Source organism: Mustela lutreola, chromosome 8 (genome assembly GCF_030435805.1).
Source record: "Mustela lutreola isolate mMusLut2 chromosome 8, mMusLut2.pri, whole genome shotgun sequence".
Lineage (NCBI taxonomy): Eukaryota > Metazoa > Chordata > Mammalia > Carnivora > Mustelidae > Mustela > Mustela lutreola.
Window position 1 is genome coordinate 131,794,843 of NC_081297.1, and position 23,208 is coordinate 131,818,050.

At 38.4% G+C, this 23,208-nt stretch overlaps 2 protein-coding genes across 3 annotated transcripts in view; one reads left to right on the top strand and one right to left on the bottom strand.

The window, feature by feature from the left end:
- Positions 1-8,221, top strand: part of UTP20 (UTP20 small subunit processome component) — a 97,165-nt gene extending 88,944 nt beyond the window's left edge. The window contains exons 56-62 of the mRNA XM_059186651.1: positions 270-402; positions 1,697-1,884; positions 2,552-2,623; positions 5,197-5,496; positions 5,725-5,851; positions 7,460-7,605; positions 7,887-8,221. Of these exons, the coding sequence (XP_059042634.1) occupies positions 270-402; positions 1,697-1,884; positions 2,552-2,623; positions 5,197-5,496; positions 5,725-5,851; positions 7,460-7,605; positions 7,887-8,042 (1,122 nt within the window). The 3' untranslated portion in view covers positions 8,043-8,221. The remainder of the gene's footprint in view (positions 1-269; positions 403-1,696; positions 1,885-2,551; positions 2,624-5,196; positions 5,497-5,724; positions 5,852-7,459; positions 7,606-7,886) is intronic.
- Positions 8,222-11,798: 3,577 nt separating this feature from the next.
- Positions 11,799-22,175, bottom strand: ARL1 (ADP ribosylation factor like GTPase 1). 2 transcript variants are annotated; one of them, XM_059186652.1, is made up of 6 exons: positions 21,947-22,173; positions 19,579-19,716; positions 17,114-17,195; positions 15,786-15,897; positions 12,933-13,111; positions 11,799-12,218 (listed from the first exon to the last, which is right to left on the bottom strand). In XM_059186652.1, the coding sequence occupies exons 1-6, from the start codon at positions 21,948-21,950 to the stop codon at positions 12,188-12,190; spliced, it is 546 nt and encodes a 181-aa protein (XP_059042635.1). In that variant the 5' UTR covers positions 21,951-22,173; the 3' UTR covers positions 11,799-12,187. The 2 variants fall into 2 exon arrangements, with proteins under 2 accessions (XP_059042635.1, XP_059042636.1); XM_059186653.1 differs by lacking the exon at positions 19,579-19,716 and having other exon boundaries at positions 21,947-22,175.
- Positions 22,176-23,208: the final 1,033 nt, after the last annotated feature.

The window sequence follows — 23,208 nt, forward strand, 5'->3', positions numbered from 1 at the left end:
CAACCACTCTACACTTAGCAACATATGGAGACATTTTTTTGTTTGTCACAACTGGAGGGTGGAGGCTGCCACTAACATCTAGTGGGCAGAGGCCAGGAATGCTGCAGATCATTCCACAGAGCACAGGGCATCTCCCATAACAGAATTATCTGACCCAAAATGTCAGTTGAGGTTGAGAAAACCTGGTACAGATCTACATGCTGGAGTAAAAACATCCATCAGAAACTTTTGAAATTATCGTACTTGATTTACATTCATCCTGTTTTTAGATCATGGAAGAGACTGAAGAAAAAGCGGCAGATCGCCTTCTGTTTAGTTTTCTTACATTGATTAGTAAACTCATCAAGGAATGTAATATCATTCAGTTTACCAAGCCCTCTGAGACGCTGAATAAAATCTGGAGTAAGTGTTTCCCTTTTATTTAAAGTTAAAAACAAACACATTAGTTGTAATAGAATTATTGAAAATGGATTTGGGAAATTAGAATATGAACACTTAGAAAGTATATAATGTCAGGGAAAAGGTCCATGAGAAAAAGATTTAAAAGGCCCTTTCAAATTGATTACAGTGAAAACGTTTCTTTGTAACAAAAGTTATACATATTTATGACTTCACAAGTAATACATTTAGTTATCTTGTTTGTACCTAAATAAGAATATTATTATACCATAACACACTTAGTAGCTGGTTTTTTAAAATAGCTATAAATAATCCACCATGCAAATGTGCCATGATTTAGTAAACCATTTAACTTCTCTGGGACATTTATTATATATCACTCTTTATATGAAAAATAAGATCCTAGAATTTTTTTGTTTAACATACTCAATTTTGATTGTCTATAGGAAATAGACATTAGAATGAAAGCTTTAAGTACAGTTGCAAAGTTACTATATGGCCCACTCTGGTATGACTTCACTGAGGCATGTCCAGATTGTTACAAAATAGAATACACAGAGAACAAAAGTAAAACCCTGTTAATGAAATAAAGCAGCATAGACTAAAACTCAGATATGACATGATTCATCCAGAAATTTAATCCTGTTCCCTAAAACCCATAAGGCTTTTCAGATTGGGCATGTAACTCAGGAGTATAAGCTTTAGGGTCAAATCAAGTTGGGGCCCAGGCCTGGTTTTGCCTGTTACAGTTGGCACATTAGCTAGCCCATCTGAAAGCTTTCCTCATGTTTAAAATGTGATTGACAATTCTGATGTCACATAACTGTTGTGAGGTCTAAACAAGATAATTTATCTAACACACTTAGTCCTGTGCCTGGCACACATAAAGCCTCAAGAAATCAATAATAACTTTCCACTGATTTCAAGAAATATTGGAAACAAATGTGTGCCTATATGCATTATTTATTTTACTTAATTTAGAAATTGTAAATGTTACAGCCACCTTATCTCCTTTGAACCTGAAACTAATTCTAATAGAACAGGTCTGTTTCTGGGCTTACTCGTACCTCTTTTGTCATTCACCATGTTAGGAGTTGGTTTTCTAGTTGTTTCCAGTGTTTCACCACCTCACTTACCCCTAGCTTCTTGAAAACTTCTGGAAAACAGTGACTATTTTGTCCATCTTTGGTTCCTAAAACCAAGCACATAATAGATAACGAATGCCTACACTAATCACATTTATCACCAAAGAGTCAGGAAAGTTGAAACATCTGAAAATGCATTTTGGTTCCCTTAGGTTATGTGCACTGTCACCTGAGACATCCACACAGCTGGGTGTGGCTCACTGCAGCCCAGATTTTTGGATTACTCTTTGCCTCTTGCCAACCAGAGGAACTTATTAGAAGACATAAGGCCAAAAAAACTAAAAAGAAACTCTCAGTACCTGTAGCAATAAGGTTCTTAACAAATGACCTTGAACAAAAGGTAAAGTTTCCCTAAAACCTTTTTCTTTTCTTTGTGATCTACATGAGATGTTCATTCTGCTTCATGTAACTGTCTTGGAGTTGGTCCTTGGGGGAAACTCTTTTTAACAGCTGACTTGTTGCACATGTTGTTCTATAGGAGTAGTGGGAACTAGAGAGTTCAAGGCCAAGGTTTTCCAAAATAATTTATAGACTATCCATCTAGTCAGACTTCTGCCTAATCGATCCTGCGTCCTAAATGAGTTGGTGTTCATGAAAATATTAGTGAGAAACCATGTTGTATCCATCTCCGAATTCCTAGGGCCTAAAACGATGCATGACTCATAGTAGGAACTTTATAAATACTAAACAAGTAGAAGATGGAAGGGAAGGAAAGAAGGGAAAAAATACTGGAATGTTGTCAAGTTTTCTACGAATAATCTGAGGGATTGTTATCACCCCAGAGCTTGAAAGTATCCCATTTTTTTGAGCTGAAGTCCCTTGGGGCAGGTAGAAGGAGACAGTGACACAATTTCTGATCATGGATCTTCCCTCTCCAGACTTGTACAAGTCATTCAGAGCAAAATCAAGCATCTCATTTGCCTTATTATGGGTAGTTACTTTGAGTTTTTAAAAACCATGAAAAGTATCCTGCATTGTGTCTGTCAATGTCCATTTTCTTTTCACAGATGAAAAGTATCTCCCTAGCCTCTTGCCATCAGTTGCATTCCAAATTCTTAGATCAGTCTCTAGGAGAGCAGGTAAGTATTGTCATCATTCTGGTTTAATATAAGGGATCTAATCTACCAAGTCTAGGAATAGGCTTACATTTCGTATTTGTATTTGTTTTCCTATATTTTTTTTTTAAGACTTTATTTATCCATTTGGCAGACAGAGATCGCAAGTAGGCAGAGAGAGAGGAGGAAGAAGGCTCCCCACGGAGCTTAGAGCCCAATTCGGGGCTTGATCCCAGGACCCTGGGATCATGACCTGAGCTGAAGGCAGAGGCTTTAATCCACTGAGCCTCCCAGGCACCCCTTGTTTTCCTATTTTAATGCTTCAGGTATTAAATGAAATAAAGACATAACACTGAAATACATGTTCAGTTATCAAATAAATCTAATCAGTTCCGGGATCCATGTTGGGGGTATTCTTGGCTTCATTTAAAATTCCCAATAAAGGTGATACAGTAGGAAGCTATTAATCTTTCCGTGTTCAGTTTTAAGAACTATTCCACATTGTGACCAAAGCTTTGAAGAGTATTAGTTGGTTGACTGAGTTGATTGATTGTTCATGTAATAACATGAACAATAACTAGATTTCCTTCCCTTAGCCCTGGAAGCTGAAAAGAAAGTCATAATGGTCATGATACAGTGTGGTCTGAGAATAGTCTATCCCTAACAGAAGGCAGATAAGTCACTAAAAAGTTTTAGGAGTTTTCATATGATAAAATGTTACTATAAGTAAAATGTAAATAGGGAAGCATTTATAAATATGCAACAGATATAAATAACTTTTGATTAGGGTCTACTGTTACCTTTTTTTTTAAAAGATTTGTTCCCTTTATTTTTAATCTCCTTTAATAAAGCCATTGGGCTGGTAGATGATGACATAGCTGTGGCATCTGGTTATGAGCAAGGCATTTGATCATGTCTCTTGTCGTTATGGACGAGATGGAACAGCAGTATAGATTAAGTGACGGGACAATGGAAACTGAACGCTGTATCCAAAGAGCGATCTCAAGTAGCATGCCTTGAGACCCTGACACTTCTACCACTTCTTCATGAAAATATAGCATGCTTCATTATATGGCAGGGCCAGAGAAAGAATGGAAAGCTGTTTGGTGGATAGCAAAGTGAGACCGGAGAAATCCTGCAGGGTAGTAGCAGGTGGGGTCTCATATAATACCAGTCTTTTTTTTTTTTTAAGATTTTATTTATTTATATCTAAAGAGAGAATAAGAGAGCAAGCATGAGAAGGGGGAGGGGCAGAGGGGCAAACAGACTCCTTGCTGAGGAGCCTGCTGTGGGACTTGATCCCAGGACTCCAGGATCATGACCTAAGCTGAAGGCAGTTGCTTAACCAACTGAGCCACCCAGGCGCCCCATACAATACCCATCTTTTTTTTTTTTTTTTTTTAAGGATTTTGTTTATTTAACAGAGATAACAAGCAGGCAGAGAAGCAGGCGGGGGGTGTGGGGGGAAGCAGGCTCCCCACCAAGCAGAGAGAGCCGGATGCGGAGCTCGATCCCAGGACCTCGGAATCATGACCCGAGCCGAAGGCAGAGGTTTCAACCCACTGAGCCACCCAGGCACTCCTACAATACCTATCTTAACAGAGGTTGACAGATACAACCGTAGAAAGTTGGGACAAGGATTTACTAGTACTGACCCAGGATGAAAGAAATTAAAGAATTTAGTTCCCTGTAATCTTAGGGTGAAATGGCTGCCACAAGGGCAAAAGGCCTCCAAAACTGGGACTGTCTTCAGGAAGGCCAATGTTCCAGAAAAAGGAAGTAATGATCTTGGTATGAATTCTTGATGGCCAGGCTAGCCTTGGACAATGCATTGGGTTCTGAGTCCTTCATTTAGGGGGAACTTTTGACACACAGCACCTCTAATAGAGCATCCAGGAAGATAAAGGAACCGAAAACCAACTTGGCTTCCTCCTTCACATAGTTAGTATGAAATATCTGTATCAGAGATTTCATGGAGTTCAATTAGGGACTCAATATATGGGTTCATTACTGTTAAGTCTAAAATTTAGGTCCCTGGGCTGTTTAACTGGATCAGATGGGATTTGAGGAGAAAGAGCTCAGTGCCTAAGAACGTAGGCTTTAATTCTAAAGACCTTTAAATCCTGACTGACCACTTTCTTTGTCTTTGGGGGAGTCATTTAATAATTCTGAGCTGTAGTTTTCTCTCCTGATAATAGTACCTAATAGTGATATTTTGGAGTTGAATTAGAATGCTGTGTATAAAGTCATTGCTCAATAACATGGAAACTTTTACATCTATGAAGAGATTTAATGGAGGAGGGATGAAAGCGCTCTTAAAAATGTAAATAGATAGTCTGGAATGAAATCGTTTGCTTAGTATTCTTTGTGACCTTAAGGGTAGAACTAGGCTAAGTAGATGAGTTAAATGAAAATGGGTTTGGATACACTATAAGGTAGATCTGAAGATTATCAAAATCTGGAACAATCATCAGTTTAATAGTATAATACCCACTTATATTTTTTCCCCTTATTGTAGAATACCTATCTTTTACTAAGCTGTATTTATTTCAAAATCAAAGTCCCAATCCCTCCCTTTATCTCCCCCCCTCTTTAAGGTTGTTAAGAATTTGCTATTTGTAGCCAAAGTCTTATATTTACTGGAACCTGAATCTGAAGATAAGCAAGGTGAGATAAAAGAAGACATGGAAGAACAAGAAACTTTAGGAGAGGGTGTGGCCACAGGGGAAGTAAAACAATCCAAGTCCTGTGCAGATGAGAAGATGGACTCTGACAAAGAAGAGAACGAGGAGGCAAAGGAAGAACACAGCAAGCCAGCCACACTGCTGTGGTTGATCCAGAAGTTGTCCCGGATCGCGAAACTGGAGGCTGCCTATTCACCTAGAAACCCCTTAAAGGTGCGATGAATGTACAGAGTAACTGAAAGTAGTCATTTTAAAACAAAATACATTTCAAAAAGCATTTTAGTGGTGTTAGTAATTCTCCCAAGTCTCTAGGAAATTTTTAACCCAAAACTGATTCAGTAATATCTGCCCCAATAGAGACCTTGTTTTCTAAGTTAACTGTTTGTATGGCTACAGTAAGACAAACACTTCAAATGAACAATGAATGATCTCTACTTTCAGAGAACGTGCATCTTGAAGTTTCTCGGAGCTGTAGCGATGGATCTTGGAGTAGACAAGGTGAAGCCGTATCTCCCAGTGATCTTAGCTCCTCTGTTCCGAGAACTGAACAGCACATACTCGGACCAGGGTAACTGCTGCAGCCTGTCTTTGAATACTTGCACCTCAGGAATCTTCACTTCTTTCCTGAATGCTTCCTTCTTCCTCCCTCTTTGCCAGAGTTTAAGAAAACTTGATAGGAATCAAAACAATTAGTAGCAAACAAATAAGGCATATTTGACTGTTTTCTATGTGCTTTCTTGTGTTGTGAATGTTTCTCTCCTAAAAGAGGTTTTATACCTAAGCATAGGTTAAATATTCAAAGAAATATATAACTTGAAGTCCTCATGCTGCTGTGGACAATAATGAGTAATAAACTGTATATTCTCTTATTGTGAATTATAAAGCCAAAGTTGAAATATTTTTTAAAAGATTTTGAGAGAGCACAAGCAGGGAGGAGGGGCAGAGGGAGAGCCGACTCCCTGCTGAGCAGGGAGCCCCATGTGGGGCTTGATTCCAGGACCCTGAGATCATGACCTGAGCTGAAGGCAGACACACTTGAGGCAGCAGCTTAACCCACTGAGCCACTCAGGTGCCCCAAAAGTGTGAAATATTTTTACTTTTCCTATTTTTCATTTTTCTTGCCTGGGCATTTGGTGCATTTCCCTCACGGATCCTAAATGGTCTCTCTAGATAGTAGAAAAAGAGACCAGAGGTAAAGTAGATAGTAAGTTTTAAAACAAAACAAAGTGAATGTCAAAGCAGGAGCTATTTCAGTCTTGCAACCTAGAGAAAACTTGTTTCCTCTCAAGAGGAAAAAGCAATGGTCAAGGCCAGGTCTGCTTTGGTTCTCCTCACCCAGCATTTTATTGAGTCCCTAATATTTGCCAGGCACTGGAGGTTCAATGGTAGAAAGGAGTCTACTCCCCATCTTCAAGAAATCTGTAATCTAGGGCTCCTGGGTAGCTCAGTGGGTTAGGCCGCTGCCTTTGGCTCAGGTCATGATCTCAGGGTCCTGGGATCAAGGCCTGCATCAGGCTCTCTGCTCTGCAGGGAGCCTACTTCCTCTCTCTCTCTCTCTGCCTGCCTCTCTGCTACTTGTGATCTCTGTCAAATAAATAAATAAAATCTTAAAAAAAAGGGGGGGGGGCTGTAAACTAGAACAGCTCCTGAAATTGAATACAAAAACCTGTGGGTCATTTGCATTTGGGAGACAGAAGGCAGGGAATGGTGGGAAAGCAAAGATTTTTGTCAGCTTCTCAGAGTCTTTGATCCCCCCTCGAGAAAAGGTTACGGCCAGAGCTAAACATCTATGACCCATGAATTAGAGAGAGCCTAGAGACACACTTACCTTTCCCCATCCACACAAAGTTGAGGAGGCCAACAAAGTAACCCCAATTGTTTGTCAGGTTCTCAAATTAGTGTCTTCCAAGCCAGGATTCCGCTGGAAACTGGGCTTCATGGTCTGTGATCTCTTGGTGCATCCCAGAGGAGTCGTGCCTGGGACTGTCAGGCCCAACACCTCCATCCTCCCACCTCAGATACGTAAAGGCTGGATTTAGATCAGTGTTTAATGTTCAAGTAATAAAAAGTGACAGTGCCGCAAGAGCTTAAATTTTGCATGTTGTTGGTTTTATAGATGTTCAAATGTGTCCTTTCCTACATGACTACCTCTGATTATTACTCTGTGTGTTATCAGATCCTCTGCTTAAGAATCTATCCCAGGAAATCATAGAATTACTCAAAAAGCTGGTTGGACTTGAGAGCTTCTCCTTAGCCTTTGCCTCAGTACAGAAGCAGGCTAATGAGAAAAGGGCACTCCGGAAAAAGAGGAAGGCTTTAGAGGTATGTCTGCTGTTTGAAACTATGGTGTTCCTTAGACTTAGTATTTTGAACCAGGGGTATGTGCATGCATGTGTGTCACACTTACCCAGGCAGGAAAGAGGAACTGCGTATGTTTGAGAAGTGGGGACTTTACAGCGGGGGCTCCAGATTGTCTTTAATGGGAATGTGTTACATGTGTGATATTTAAAGGTGAATAAAATGGCCCATTTCTGCATTTGATTTTTACTGGTTTAACATTTACTTTAGAAGTAATATAAAATTTCCTTTTTTTTTTCCCCAAGTTTGTAACTAATCCTGATATTGCTGCCAAGAAAAAGCTGAAGAAACACAAAAATAAAAGTGAAGCGAAGAAGAGAAAGATAGAGTTCCTGCGTCCAGGCTATAAGACCAAGAGACAAAAGCGCCACAGCCTGAAAGATTTAGCAATGGTGGAGTAATGTGCTCCCTCTGCTGATAAAATATCTCAGTCTACCCCAAAGCATGAACTTCTCCACATATCTGCTGGTCTGAAATCACAGCAGGTTTTATTATTTAAGTTAAACTGGCACAGATTGTATATTACACAGTTTCATATAATCATGCTCATTTATTTTTAAATTAAAACATCTTCATAATATTACTGTTACCCTTACTGTCTAAAAAACATGTGACACTTTAAGACAACAGCAAAACAGAACATGTAAGTTAGGAATAAAAGTGATTTGCAGTATTTTTCTGGGGAAAATTATAAAACCTTATCAAAAGGCATTAAAAGAAATCTGTGCAAATGGAGAAATAACCATGATCACGGTCAGGAAGATGTAGTATCATAAGATACTAGTTCCTCCCAAGTTGGATCCCACTGGTTAAAGGCATATCTGTGTATAATTGCAAGAATTCTTCATATTATCCTAACAAACTGATTCTAAAATTTATATGGAAGATAAGCTGAAAATAGCCATGATGTTCTTCAAAAGCGGTAACAGGGTTTTTCCCTGGTCAGATATCAAAAGTAAGTCACAAGAAGTGCTATCCATAGTGAACATGTGATAAATTCTACATGAATATTAAAAATTTCTGTTTGTGCAGACACAACTGGGATATGGTATGTAGCATATACGGATAAAGAATGTAGTACGCAGGTTGTATAGTAAGTATGAATCAACAAAGGCAATCCAGTAGAGAAAGTGTCAGGAAGGAGAAACAGGCATTGAGAGAAGAAAAATAAATGGCCCTTAAATATTAATACTGAGCATGTGGCTATACTGGTTCTTAAACATTCAAGTACTTACGTACTAGTTGGTACGTAGTCACTGCCTCCTGACACCAAGTGCCACCCTAACTAGGTGAGTCCTAGATTCCCTATCTCCCCACACCAAAAATTACAGAATTAATACCTGGACTGGCAGGGGTCCTCCCCCTACATCAGCTATGTCTGGTTATTAAATATTTTGAATTACTCCTGTATTCAACCTCAATAATTATAAAAATGCAAATTAACATCAATGAATCCATTTTGAACTCTTTAGGTTGATAAGGTTGACAATGCCAAGTGCTGGCAAGCTTGGTGAAGCAAAGGGAACTCTTATAAACCTTCACCTATGTGATATCTTTGTCTCAATCTACAACTGATGTGGAAGCAATATTTTAGTGCTTGATATATGTGGGGCAGGGAGGGATCTGGGTGGGCCGAGAGAACAATCCATCCTATGTGCCAAGCATTTGGCTAACATTTTATTTGGTCCTCATAGTATTCTGAAGAGCTGCCTAAAATTGGTTCTTTACAGATGAAGAAACTGAGACTGAAGTTAAATAATTCACCGAAGGGTAATAGGCTGTAGGTGGCATAATCAGGATTCACACCCAGGATTGAAAGCCTATGCTTTTTATAATTTCTAAGTATGGAGTCAGAATACAGCATATGGCATAGAAATCAAATGTTCAAACATTCCTGAACTTTAGCATCTGTGTTTTGATGTAGCTCATCTCAAACAGGAGTTCTCATACTTCCAAGGGGTTTATAATGTGCCAAAGGCATAAACACGGGGCATCACAGAAGGCTGACTGCAATTAATTCTAAGTGATTTAAAGTGCATGTACTAGTTTTATGAAAATTTTTAATATAAATAAGGAGTTAACACTAAGGCAAAAAGCAGAAAGAACAAGTATCTCAGGGATATTAAGAACAATTTAGTAAATATTTATTTAGTGCCTACTGTATGCCGAGTATACCACACTAGATGCAAGGGACACTAACAATAAATAAGGTATGGTCCCTACCCTCAAGGAGCTTACATTTCCACAACTTAAAGTGCATCTCAAGTACTCTAGTTATAAAATTCCACCACTCCTTTTTCAAATGTGAACACATAACTCAGCACAATTACCAACCAGGGTTATAAACAGAATATCAGAGCTAAAAGAAATTTTTGATATGATTTGTCCAAGTCTCTTGTTTTATGAAAAAACAGACAGACAGACAAACTGAAGGAATGGCCATTTGTGCCTAGAACTCATGCGTTCAGATTTTAAGTCTGGTGCTTTGCCCATTTTCATCGTTCTCCAAAATAATATTCAGTAGATTTTTATATCATTCAAACTCCTGTAATTTACCTATATAGTCATTTTCTGCTAGACAAGGACCTCATAATTTATACCATATTAAAATCAGTATATGCTCTATTTACCACATTCTAGTCTCTGTGATAAAACAAATAACGATCATTCACGTGGTGGTTTGGCTATTACTTCAGGTGTGCTCAGTGTTCAAGACGCCAAGAGCTATCTGCTGCCCAGCATCTGCCTGCCAGGGCCTCTTCACCCATACCTCTCAACAGTATTCCTAAAGTGGGCAGGCTGCGGGGGATGTACTGAGTTTCTTAGGTACAAACCCAGCCACTGACCAGAAAGAAACCCAAGAGAAGCTGAAGAGGTATTTTCCTAGCTGGCATATAACCTACTATTTCAACCATGCATATACTCTAAGTGCCACAATGTGCCAGGCACCACACTGGATTCCAAGGAGATAGATATATATATAGTCTATCAGGAGTGATTTGGAAACTATGAAACAATATTAATTACATGCTCAGTAACCGTAGGAGCAGCACTGAGAACAACTGGGCTTAGAACCTGTTCTTCAAAATAGACTTCAGAAGCCAAATTAAGAATGGGTGCTGGGGAATGGGTAAAAACATTGAAGTCCTGCAGCTGAAAAGAGAAAGCCACATTCCTTTGATCTAAATGATCAAACTATGAAACAAAGAGGCTAGAGGCCTCCAGAAAGGCAGTAGCAGGAACAGGGAATGGGCCACTAGTATGAGGGGCATCAAATTTTTTAAATGCTGGTTGTCCAACTTAAAGATTCCCCCCAGTTTAAGTAAATACAAGGGACCATATTCTGTCACCACCATAGCCAATTGTGTGGTAGACTGGATAGTTTGAAAAGTTCCTTTGAACGTAACTGTTTTTGATATCCTAGCACTAAGTCTATTTTTTAAAGCCAAGAATGCTCAGTTTCTCCCTGTACACCAATAATGTTTGGCTTTTCAAATTTACATGTCCAATTACAGATAAATAAAAGAAATGAAAGACAGTAAAGATACCTCTTACAGTGCTTCTTAAAATAGGTTTTTTTTTAAATTTCCTTTAATATGTTGTGGATTCCATCAAATATAACCCTTTAGGATTGTTTTTACTACCTCTACTAGTATAGACAAATTTATGGAAATTATTTTGAATATACCATGTCTACTTCAATTAGCATAATTTTATGTAGGCAATTAAGGATGTCTATCTTGCCAGTATTGCGTTTCAGGAATTATACAGTTTATGGGATAAGCTTGACACCGAAATCTAACTTTGAGCCCTGTTCTGACCTCACTAGCTGCTGACCCTGTGCAAGCCAACTAATCAGAACCTTGGGTCCATGTCCATAAAATAAAGACATTACAACCTGTCATACCTCTATCACAGGGTTCCTATATATATGAAAATTTTTTTGGCAACCATACAAGTACTATAAAATGACAATTACAGGCGTCAATGAGGTTAACCACCAAGATAATTTTTCAGCTTCATGCCTATACCCAAAAGCTTTTAAACAAAACAGCTTAAAGTGGTCATTAACCAAATGAAGACTCTGTTACCCAACCATGTCCCTACTCTACTAAGTCTAATCTTTGGAAGAACTTAATTCATTTTAGTGGAAAAAATCAGGGTTAAGATATTTATTAGTGTTTATACAAACAAGCTGCAACTACTAATTCAAAAATAGGAGGGTTTTTCCTCAGTAAAGAGTACATTCTTTAATAGGACTCTATTTGAATAAGAATTCCATACAAATAGAATATATACTTAACACAAGAAAGCAAGGGAGGATTTTACATTACACAGAACAGACATTCAGTTGGTTCAATCATGGGTGAGTTACCCTTCCAACCAAATACTTATTTTTTATATTTATTACAAATATTGCATTCAGTTCAGTATATGCCAACAATCACACAGTTTTAACATTTAGTAGCATGAAGCCCACTTAACTGTTTCCTTCCAAAGGGATATAGGATGTAGTCTTCATTTCACAAGGGTAGAAGTGACTGAACTACTGTCTGCTCTTTAATGTTTCAACTAACCTGTGAAGACAAAACAGTTTCATAACATTAACTTCAAACTTTCAGGTATAGAGCATGATCACTTATAGTAAGTTTTATGCTGACAGTGGATTTCAAAGCATTTTAAATGATGAAAGCTAAGACAGTTACACTGAAGAATAACATTATGGACCCAATTTCCATGAAAGCCTTTTAGCTTTCACTTTTATCTGTGCTCTGAATGAATAATCAAAAAGACCAAATATCTTTTTTCCGGGCTGTTAACTACTTGCAGCATGGCCAGATGTGCATAACTCAGAGGTGAAAACTAGTCTCAAATTGCACGAATCAATTACATGACAGTGTAACTACTGTATCACTGGTCTGTGACAAGGACATCCAACTATGTGTGTGTTAAGGCAGTGAGCATGGAGATATGTAAGGGAAGGTTCTTGAGAAGAAGACAGTCTTAACCTAAGTCCTGAAGGATAAGGAATTGGAGGATGTGGTAAGGAAGGGAAAAGTTTAAAAAAAAAAAAGGCAGAAAGCTGGCTTATCTATCTATAATCAGGTAGGTGTGGCTGAAATAATAGCCGATGTATATGAAGACCAGAGGAAGAAAAGGCTGGAAGAACTTAATATGATAAGCTGCAAAGTAATCTGAATTTCATCCATAAGACTAAAGGGAAAGCACATGTGTACAAAGAGCTACACACACAAACAAATGCACAGATGGCTTCTGTAAATATACTTTACCATTCCATTGCCTCATCAAGGCCAGTGCCTTTGGTTGCTGAAGTTTTGAATATTTGCCATTTTCGGTCCTTCAGTGCGGGTAACCCAAGTGAATTTGCCATCTCTGAGGGAGTCATGGCCTGTTCCATGTCCTGCTTATTTGCAAACACCACTAAAATGGCTTTTCTCAGCTCTTCTTCCTAAATAAAATAGAAGGTACTTAATTTTCTCTAATTAATTTGCTTCCTTGACTTTAGAAAGAAATGTCAACAACTATATTATTTTAAAAGTTTATTCTATAATTTTGAATCTACAATGTTCATTATAAATTATTTGAAATTATAGAGAAGTATGAAGGAAAAAAGCTTCATCCATAATCCTACCTCCCAAAAATGATCACTCTTAATACTCGATATTTTCTACTGCTTTATAATTCAGATACTTACAATTTATTAATATATACATTAACACATTTAAGATCACATTTATATACTGTTCTATACCTGCTCTAAAAAATAAACATTAAATCATGGATATTTTTCCAAACAATCAAAATTTTCCCAAAAAATGTAATGGTTAAATACACTCTATACTATGAATGCATATTACCATCAACTATGTAACTGTTCTCCAGTATTAGACTCTCACTAGGTTCTTTTTACTTGACTATTACAGAAACCCAAGGGACACAGTCATTACACAGAAATCTTTGTATGAATCTCTAATTCCTTAACAAATTCTCTAAAAGTAGAATCAAAGTATGAACTATATTGGGATTCTTATTATATATATTAATAAACTACCTTCCAGAAAGGTTATAATAATTTAGGCTCCACCAACAGTGTATGACAGCCTTGGAAGAATTAGAAATTACATATTCTTCCAAACACAGCATCTCATTAAATATTATCAGAGTATTAGAAATGCAAATGTTATGTGCAATACAGTTTTCTCCTGTGCACTTTACGTTCATGCCTTTTGCTCAGTTTTCTACTTATTTGCAAAGGGTCTTGATATGCTTAAGAACACTAATCCTTAATCACTGATTGTAAAACTATGTACTGCTTCCCTGTTTTACACTAATTTGTATTTGCACGGTTTTCGTTTGTATTAATATAATTAAATCTATCTTTTCTTTTGTAATTCCTTCCAATCCTTTGATTTAGAAAGATCCTCCCTATCTAGAAACGTTAAACATATTCTCTTACATATTCTTGGAGTTAATAACTTCAATTTTTTACATTCAATTCTTTACTCCAGGAAGAATGTATTTTTGTGTACAAAAATAACTTAAATTGGTTTTGCAAGTTTGAATGTAACAGAACAGACCTGACTCATAAGTTCCATGTACTTTATATTATACATTCAGTGACTGAATCAATTATAAATTACTTCCTAAAGAATGAATAATTTTTAGTTCTTACTCATAAAATTATACAAGTCAAATCCCAATTTCACAAATAATCCAGCACAACTCAAGAAACTGTATACTGAAGCTAATAACACATTTCTTTTATGTAGTACTTTTTATGATAAAAATCCATACCATTTAGATTATATCTAACTAAGTAAGCTTTTATTTTAAAAATCCATTACACTGAAAGCAGTTAAACAGTCCCTTAAAATTCCTTACACTTCAATTTGTTTTAAGAAGCTCTTATGATAAATATGATGCTACATTGTGAAAAAAAAAAGCAACATTTTAAAATCAGTGGGTCTGCAATTTATAACTCAGAAAGCATTAAGTCATTAGTAAAGAAATCAGAAGTCTGACGTATTCTGAGAATGCTTCTACTCTGGTAATCAAATGGCCTAGAAAACATTTAAGCATTCAATGATTGGCTAAGTCAGAATCATAGTTCTGGCAGGAAAAGGGAACTTACTCATCTAATTTTCACAAACAAAGGCAATTTCATTATTACTTAAATGAACCATAAGCACATTTGAAAAGCTTATTTAACAACTGGAGATTTTTTAAACTTGATTATTTAATGCATCCTCTGAATTCAGCTAGCCAATAAATTACCTTATGAATTTCAGTGACTACAATGTTTTGAGCTTTTAAGTGTTGTGCACTGTTCCACACATCAGGAGTATTAGGGTAAACTCAACTTACATTTTAGGGTGGGAGACATATATGAACAAATATATTTTAAAATACTGGAAAGAAAGAGTAAGTTGTACAAAAAATAAGGCAGAATAAGGTGTTAGCAAATAACTGAGGCTCCTCTCTGAGGCAGAAACATGAGATAAAACATGCCAAGACGGTAGCCATGCAAAGATGTGGAGGAGGAGCATTCCAAGCAGAAATATGAGCAGGTGCAAAAAGCCCGAAGCCAAGCGTCGAATGTACAAGCTTGGAGTATCCAAAGAACAGAGAGGTCAGTATGACTGAAGCTGTAAACACTGGAAAGAATAAAGAATGAGAAAGCTGGAAGAGATAAACAAGGGCCAGAGGTGTGCCAGAAACCCAGAAATTCCAAAACAAACAAACAGGCTTTGTTTTTATACCCTAATCTGCTTCCTTAAACTAAGTTATACAACTAGAAATAGATTTTATGAAAAAGTACTTCACAGGAGTAACTTAAAATAGTTTCTTCAGTTTAGAGAGAGTTTTACCTCTGAGCTTCCTAGAAAGAATCTAGTTTAAAGAACTTCCTGTTTGGATTTTTTTTTTTTTTTTTTTTTGGTCTTTTTGTCTCCATCTCTCTTCCCAACAGAATTTCTAGAATAGGAAGTAATTTATATAAAAGAAAATGATACTAAAGCCAAGGGGGGAAATTTTCCTGCTTTTAATTATTCCTGCAAGTAGTAACAATAAAAACAGCAAGCAGATGTAAAAGATGTCCCTACACTTGAGTAAAGTTTTCTTACCTCCAACATAGCAACTAACTCTGATTTGGAAATGCCAATTCGATCTCGGTCACAACTGTCTACCACATAAATGACTGCATCTGTGTTTGAATAATAACATCTCCAGTATGGCCTAAAGAAAATTCAGAAAGGGAGAATATATTATTATCTGGAAGAAAAAGAACAAGTTATGTTAATTTATATGCTAGGACTTGGCAATGATGGGGATTAGGAGGTTTACATGCCAATCTTGCCAGCCCCCCGTGTTAGAATCAATGTTTCTGATGGTATGTATCATATCCTTCAGATGTGGAATGATAAACATAATTCACAGGATCAGAAGTTTCAAAATGAGTTCAGACTTTAGGCTAAGAGAGGACTTTATAATCAATCTATGAAATCACTAACCGTACTGAGATAAAGTTATACGTAGACCATATTATGACATCTAATAATTCTCTAACTAGGAACTCCTTAAGGAATGGGTTCTTAAAAAAAACTTTTAATATGATTTTATACAGCAGACATTAAACTGACTACTGAAGACTTCATGAGCAGAAATGGCTAAAATTAGACAGGGACACAAAAGTGGTTCAAAAAATAAAACCAGTTAAGGGGCACCAGGGTGGCTCAGCCATTATTCATCTGCCTTCAGCATGGGTCAGGATCCTAGGGTCCGGGGATCCAGCCCCATTTCGGGCTCCCTGCTCAGTGGGAAGCTTGCTTCTCACTCTCACACTCCCCTTGCTTGTGTTCCCTCTCTCACTGTGTCTCTCTCTGTCAAATAAATAAATAAAATCTTTAAAGAAAATAAAAATAAAACCAGTTAAAAGGCAGGAGGATGTTTGGAGAATGTCCTACTTATGTTTTAAGATGGTAGGTACCACAGTGAGCAACACTGACAGTCACCAAACCCTCACAGTGGCCATGCCAAGCATAGAATGCAGGGCAGGAGACCTATGAAGACCTAAGTTCTACAGGGTATCTATGTTCACATTAGCCCTAAATGGTGGACTGAAAGTTATTTTTATAAAATCCAAAGCAGTATGTTTCAAGACAGACTGACAAGAACTAAATGGAAGACCCTTTTCAGATAAAAACTACGGAAGTAATTAGATCTTGAGATTTTCATGAAAAAACTTTTCATTAAGGTAATATGTGAAGAACAGGCTTCCTTAAATTTTTTTATTTTAATTCAACTGAGAGAATAAGTAGTTTTACCTCATTTTAAACCAAGTGGTTCCCATTTAAATTACAAAAGAAAACATATTTGACTTACTGCTCTTAACCTTTAAAGGGCTTACTAAATGTTCAGTACTACAAAGTAATCTGGTCTCCGTATACCATACCTGATACTTGTCTGTCCTCCTAAATCCCAAACTTGGAATTTAAGGTTCTTGTATGTTACCGTCTCAACATTGAATCCAATAGCTAGAAAAGAAATCAAAATCAGTAGTCTATGTAGACTAATGCATTCTACTTTCAAAGTATCCAATCCAATTTTAGCAATTAACAAATTACTACTGAATCACATTATTGGTTAAATTATTCCACTTAAGACAAAGACAAAACAGTTGCTGTGCTACACACACACACACCATCAATTAGGAATATCAGCACCACTTTCAGGTTATATAAGAATCCCTAGTCACCTCTACAAATATAGAATTTTTAGCTCAATGGAAATCATACTGTTAAACTCCCTGTATAATACAACCCTGGCATACAAGTGTTTAGGAGGTTATGTTTAGAAAGAACAGCCACAGATGCATTACAAAAAATGGAATTTTGACGGACAGCAAGTAAACAGGGAACAAAACCAAGAAAGCCTAAATTCTAAACTTCAGTAGGTTAAGGATTCGGCAATACCTATATACTACTTTATGGAAACTGGTTTCTCTAAGTGTGGCAATCTCACAGACCCTTTGCAGACTTCCTCAAGAGCTCATCTGTAGTAAGGTTGTGGCTAGACGGTCAATGGGAAGTGTCCCATCTCTCTTCCCTCCCATCCTTTTTGGGGGGAGCTCTAACACCACATGGCTAAGGCAGGATACTGTTTTCATTGAAAGGAATCTAAGGGAGGGTGGAGAGGATTCTGAGAAAACTGGTTTCCAAGATTTTAGAAGCTTAAAAAATCAAAGTGAAAAATGACTTATAGCTATAACTGGACAATTAACTTTTGTTTTAAATTTAAGTCTATGTTGGTAAATGCTTCTAATGAGTATACAGTAAACATTCTCTATCACAACTGAAAAATAGCTATACTACACCTGAGTGAAAAACTAAAAAAGCAAGTTTATGATATCTCCCTTGGAATTAGGTAGGAGTGTAATCACCATCTTTACCTCAATTACAAACACTGTTTACATGCACAGGACAAGAGTATGCTGTACAGTTTATTCACTGAAATGCAATTCACTGGGCTGTGTGCACTGCAAGGGCCAAGACTTAACCACAACAGAGATGGGTTACTTTGAAAAGCAAGAACCACGGGAACTAAAATTTACTGAAGATGGCACAAAGAAAATAACCAATGCCACGGGGCTTAAAAAGTTCGTCTTTCATGAAACCTAGACTTCTTTTTTAATCTGGAAATTTAAATACTACTAAATATAAAAATATCTTGAGTGACGAGTGATTTCAGAGGCATAATTTAATACTCTTCAGCAAATTCTACAAACTCTTAGTTTAAATATATTAATATTCTCTAAGTAAATTCACATCAACAAATTAAAAAAGTATAAACAACAGTATTCTCATGTAGTCAAACAGGACTGTTTGAGAATATCCTTCTAAGGTATCAACAACTGATTTAAAGTTGAGGTGTTTCTTCTCTTGATATAAAAATATCAGTAATACCTAAAAAGGTACCAGATTAATTCAAGAGTCTGTCTCTTCCACTCCATTCTTTATAAGCGATCAACAGAATTAAATAAGAGAAACAAATCTTAATTAAAATTGTAACAAATAGGGGGAAAAAAGCCTATCAGGGGGAAAAAAGCCTATCAGATGCAATAACACCACTTAACACTACATAATTCTTTAAACAGGTTTACAAAGTATTTTATGTACTTCATAAAGTCAGTGGGTGTTATCTTCATTTTATCAATAAAGATAATGGCTCTCAATGAAAGTGGCTTCATTTCCCTTCATTAAAGTGGCTTAATTCCAGCCAACTTTAAAAATAGCTCTAAAGAGCAAAACCCAGCCATGCACAGGGGTTTACAAACTGCCTCTAAACTTATGAAAAATAATGTTACCAAATATATACACAATGGAATACTATGCAGCCATCAAAAGAAATGAAATCTTGCCATTTGCGACAACATGGATGGAACTAGAGCGTATCATGCTTAGCGAAATAAGTCAAGCGGAGAAAGACAACTATCATATGATCTCCCTGTTATGAGGAAGTGGTAATGCAACATGGGGGCTTAAATGAGGGTAGGAGAAGAATCAATGAAACAAGATGGGATTGGGAGGGAGACAAACCATAAGTGACTCAATCTCACAAAACAAACTGAGGGTTGCTGGGGGGAGGGGGGTTAGGAGAAGGGGGGTGGGGTTATGGACATTGGGGAGGGTATGTGCTTTGGTGAGTGCTGTGAAGTGTGTAAACCTGGCGATTCACAGACCTGTACCCCTGGGGATCAAAATATATGTTTATAAAAAATAAAAAATTTAAAAATAATAATAATGTTACCAATATTATGTCCATACTAGTTTACAAGCCTTACTATATTAAAATGACCTAATCATTACATTAAATGGAAAACAAGAACCCCTACAATTAGTTTATCATAACAACACTTACTAGGAATAGTAGTAACGACTTCTCCAACCTGTAATCTGTATAAAATTGTAGTTTTTCCTGCTCCATCTAATCCCAAAATTAAAATCCTCATTTCCCGGGTTCCAAACAGACTGGAAAAAATACTTGAGAAAAACCCACCTGAAAAAGTAATAAAAGATAAAATGCATTCAATATCATTTTGTGAACTAAGTCCATAAAACATTTAATCTTGCCCTTTGAAAGTGATACCGAATTAAATAATACTGTTATATTCTCCTCAATTCTTAGGTGCGTAAGTTTGCTACCAATGATATATGTTAATCAAGATCAAACAAGTAATTACTGATTGTCACCAGTCCTAAATAATGTGTCAGGAAGGCACAAGAAGATATATTCCCGAATAAGAGAAACAGAACCACTGTCCTCATGGAGTTCACTGTTTTATGTAAATTGTTTTAAAAGATTTTACTTACTTATTCCAGAGAGGTAAGAGAGAGAGCACAAGCAGGAGGAGCAGCAGAGAGAGAGGGAGAAAATATAGCAAGGGGGGCAGCAGAGAAAAAGGGAGAAGCAGGCTCCCTCCAGGGAGCCTGATGAGGGGCTGGATCCCAGACACCTGAGATCATGACCTGAGCCAAAGACAAGTGCTTAACTGCCTGAGCCACCCAGGCGCCCCCTGGAGCTCACTTTCTAATCATGAGGAATATAGATAGCTTAGCATGATCTCCTCACAACCCCTAAACACTAAAGAACAAATCAGAATGACAGTGGGACAATAAGGTTCTCACATGTGAAAAGCTATTGTTTTCACTGTATTGCACCACCATCATCTCTCTAAGAAATATAACTTGCAAAAGAAATTGAAACACAGAAGCCCAAAATAACAAAACCTAGTTTTGAGAGAAAACTCATTTAAAAAAGTAATAAATGTATCAATGTATCATTAAACATTTCCAGAAAGTTTCCTATACATAAGGCATTGTGTAACATAAAAGCACTTGTGAACAAGAGCTGTGATTATCAGAATCACCACTGATTGGTGATTAAAAGCTTCTGTAGCACCTGGATGGCTCAGCTAGTTAAGCCTCCCACTCTTTTTTAAAATACATTTTTTTAATGATTACCAGAAAAAAAAAAAAAAAAACACTTTGGCCTCTTCCCACCAAAAGTCATCAGAGAAGATTAAAAGACAGTTACATGAACAATTAAAAAAAAAAAAAGTTGACAACTGAAGTGATGTCACATGCAATGCATGGTTATCTGACACAGAAATGACACAATTAGGAGCCTCAAGTCTAGAAAAATGAAGAACCATGGGCCAGAGAACCTTAGAAAAGTGTAACAGAAGGTGCATAACTTGACAAAATCTATTCTACCTTTTACACCTTAAAAAATAAAAAAATAAATGAATGAATGAATAAAACCTGGGGCACCTGGCTGGCTTAGTCTGTGGAGGATGCACTCATCTCACAGTTGTAAATTCGAGCCCCACCTTGGGTGTAGAGATTACTTAAAAATAGAATCTTTAAGGAAAAAAAGACTTAAGGGTGTTATGGGAAAAGACAGGAAAGCACTTGTGTTCCAAGACAAGAAGTAAATCCCCTGGAAAATGGAAGAGGAATTAAAATAATCCAAAGAATTTGCATCATTTGGACAGTTGTGAACCAATTTAAAAATCTGCACCTTCATTTGGGTTCCAGCCGGGAGGGAAGCTAGCGATAGCTGGTGCTTGTGAGGACAATGCTGTGACCTCAATTAGCACTCCAAATACCGATCTTAAAATTTCGCTCACAGACCAGTAATGACCAATACAGTCCCTATTTCCTTCTCCACCTTACTCTATCATTTCCATGAAAAGCTACAGATAAGCAAGCAAATACCAAGTTGGCTAGAAAACATTGGAGCAACATTCCCTTTGGATTTCTTAAACTGACGCAATCCCAGGGACCAGGACAAGAGAATCAAGCTTCCACTGTGAGGTCAGATCTCATCTTTAACGCAAGAAACCTGCGACTGACAAACTGCCAAGCTTCTCAAGGCCAACTCTGTCCCCCCAGTCAAGCTGGGTCTGAGGAGGTGAGGCAAAAGTTCATGGTCAGGGTTAAGGACTCAGGGCCGGGTTCCCAGGCCGAAGCGCTCTCCGGGGCCACGCTGCCCACACCCCCCGACCCTTCTGGGATTCAGGGGCCAAGAGTGAGAGCAGGGGCGAAAGTTCCAAGCAGGGTCCACCCCCACAGGTGACCAGCCAAGGTAAGTTAAGTCTTCAGCGACCCGCCCCTGCAAAGCTGACTACTCTGGGCTTCCCAGGCTGGCCCCCCTCCTCCTCCTGATCCTAGCCCTCGGCCGCAGCACCTCCATCGCTCTTGGGAGCCTTTCTCGGATTCCTCACCCATGGTGAACCGCCTGTCCGCCCTTGTCGGTGGTCAGAGACAGGCCCCGGCCTCGGCAGCTACTCCTATTCGGGCCTCGGCGCCTCCACCTCTGCTCGCCTTGGCCTCCGGGTCCGGCTTCGGCTCCCAAGCGAATCCCTTGGAAGTCCGGTCAGCCAGCAACTTCCACGTCGGACTCCCGGCGGGGGCGGGAGCGAAGGGCCGCAGCGCCTACGCGCCAGGAACGGCGACCTGAGCGTCCGCGTCGTCGCTTTCGACGAAACTTTTCGGCGCGCTAGGTGGAAGCCAGAAGATAAAAATATTCAAGGACCCCAAATCTCTCTTGATTCTGTCTTTTTGTACTTAAAGGGCTTCCAAATAGGGAAATTCGAATTTTCATTTTAAATTCTGACACCCAAAAGTGGCGAATCTGCCAACCAGAAATTCGAGTCCGGCCTCCACACTGCAGCCGGAATGGACGCCGGCACAGAGTGTAGCGTCGCAGAAGTTGTAGGTGCTGAACTACCCTGCGGGGAAGACGGACCTTTTCCTGGGTGCTTTTCCCACACGGAAATAGGACTGCGTAATAATGGTAGAAACAGCCCCGCGCGGCCAATACTAGTCAACCTTACACTTGAGGTCGCTAACGGGGTTTTTGGAGTCGCAGTGGCGTGCAGGGTCTGCGTTAGAGCCGTTCACCCCTTTCTTCCACCTGAGCACCTGACCCCTCTTCTGCGATGGGCAGGATGGACGAGCTGGTTCAGATCACAAGGACTGAGGACCTGTTCCCTCCATGAGCGTGAGAGTAATGCCAGCTTTGACAGAAAATTGTACTGGGAGGAAGGAAGTGATACTGGGAAGATGGGGAAAAGGGATTCCCCTAGATTCTGATTTTTTTTTTAAAGATTTTATTGATTTCCCCTAGATTCTGATTTTTTTTTAAGATTTTATTGATTTATTTGACAGAGATACAGAGAGAGAGGGAACCCAAGCAGGAGGAGTGGGAGAGGGAGAAGTAGGCTCTCCGCTGAGCAGGGAGCCCGAAATGGGGCTGGATCCAAGGTCCCTGGATGATGACCTCAGCCGAAGGGAGACGCTTAACCGCTGAGGCCCCAGGGGCCTTTAGACTGTAACCTTTTTAAAAGGTTGAGTGTGGGTCTCTTAAAAATTCTTAAGGGTGGTTACCTGGGTGGCTTAGTTGTTAGGCGTCTGCCTTTGGCTGTGGTCATGATCCCAGGGTCGTGGGATCCAGCCCCGCCTCCGCCTCCCTGCTCAATGGGAA

What these genes read in the sequence shown, in the direction of transcription:
- ARL1 (XM_059186652.1), bottom strand. An exon ending in GGAGGACAGACAAGTATCAG is followed by an intron (nt 15,898 to 17,113) that starts GTATGGTATACG and finishes AATTTTCTTTAG; the next exon opens with GCCATACTGGAGATGTTATT. An exon ending in CTTGATGAGGCAATGGAATG is followed by an intron (nt 12,219 to 12,932) that starts GTAAAGTATATT and finishes TTGTCTTCACAG; the next exon opens with GTTAGTTGAAACATTAAAGA.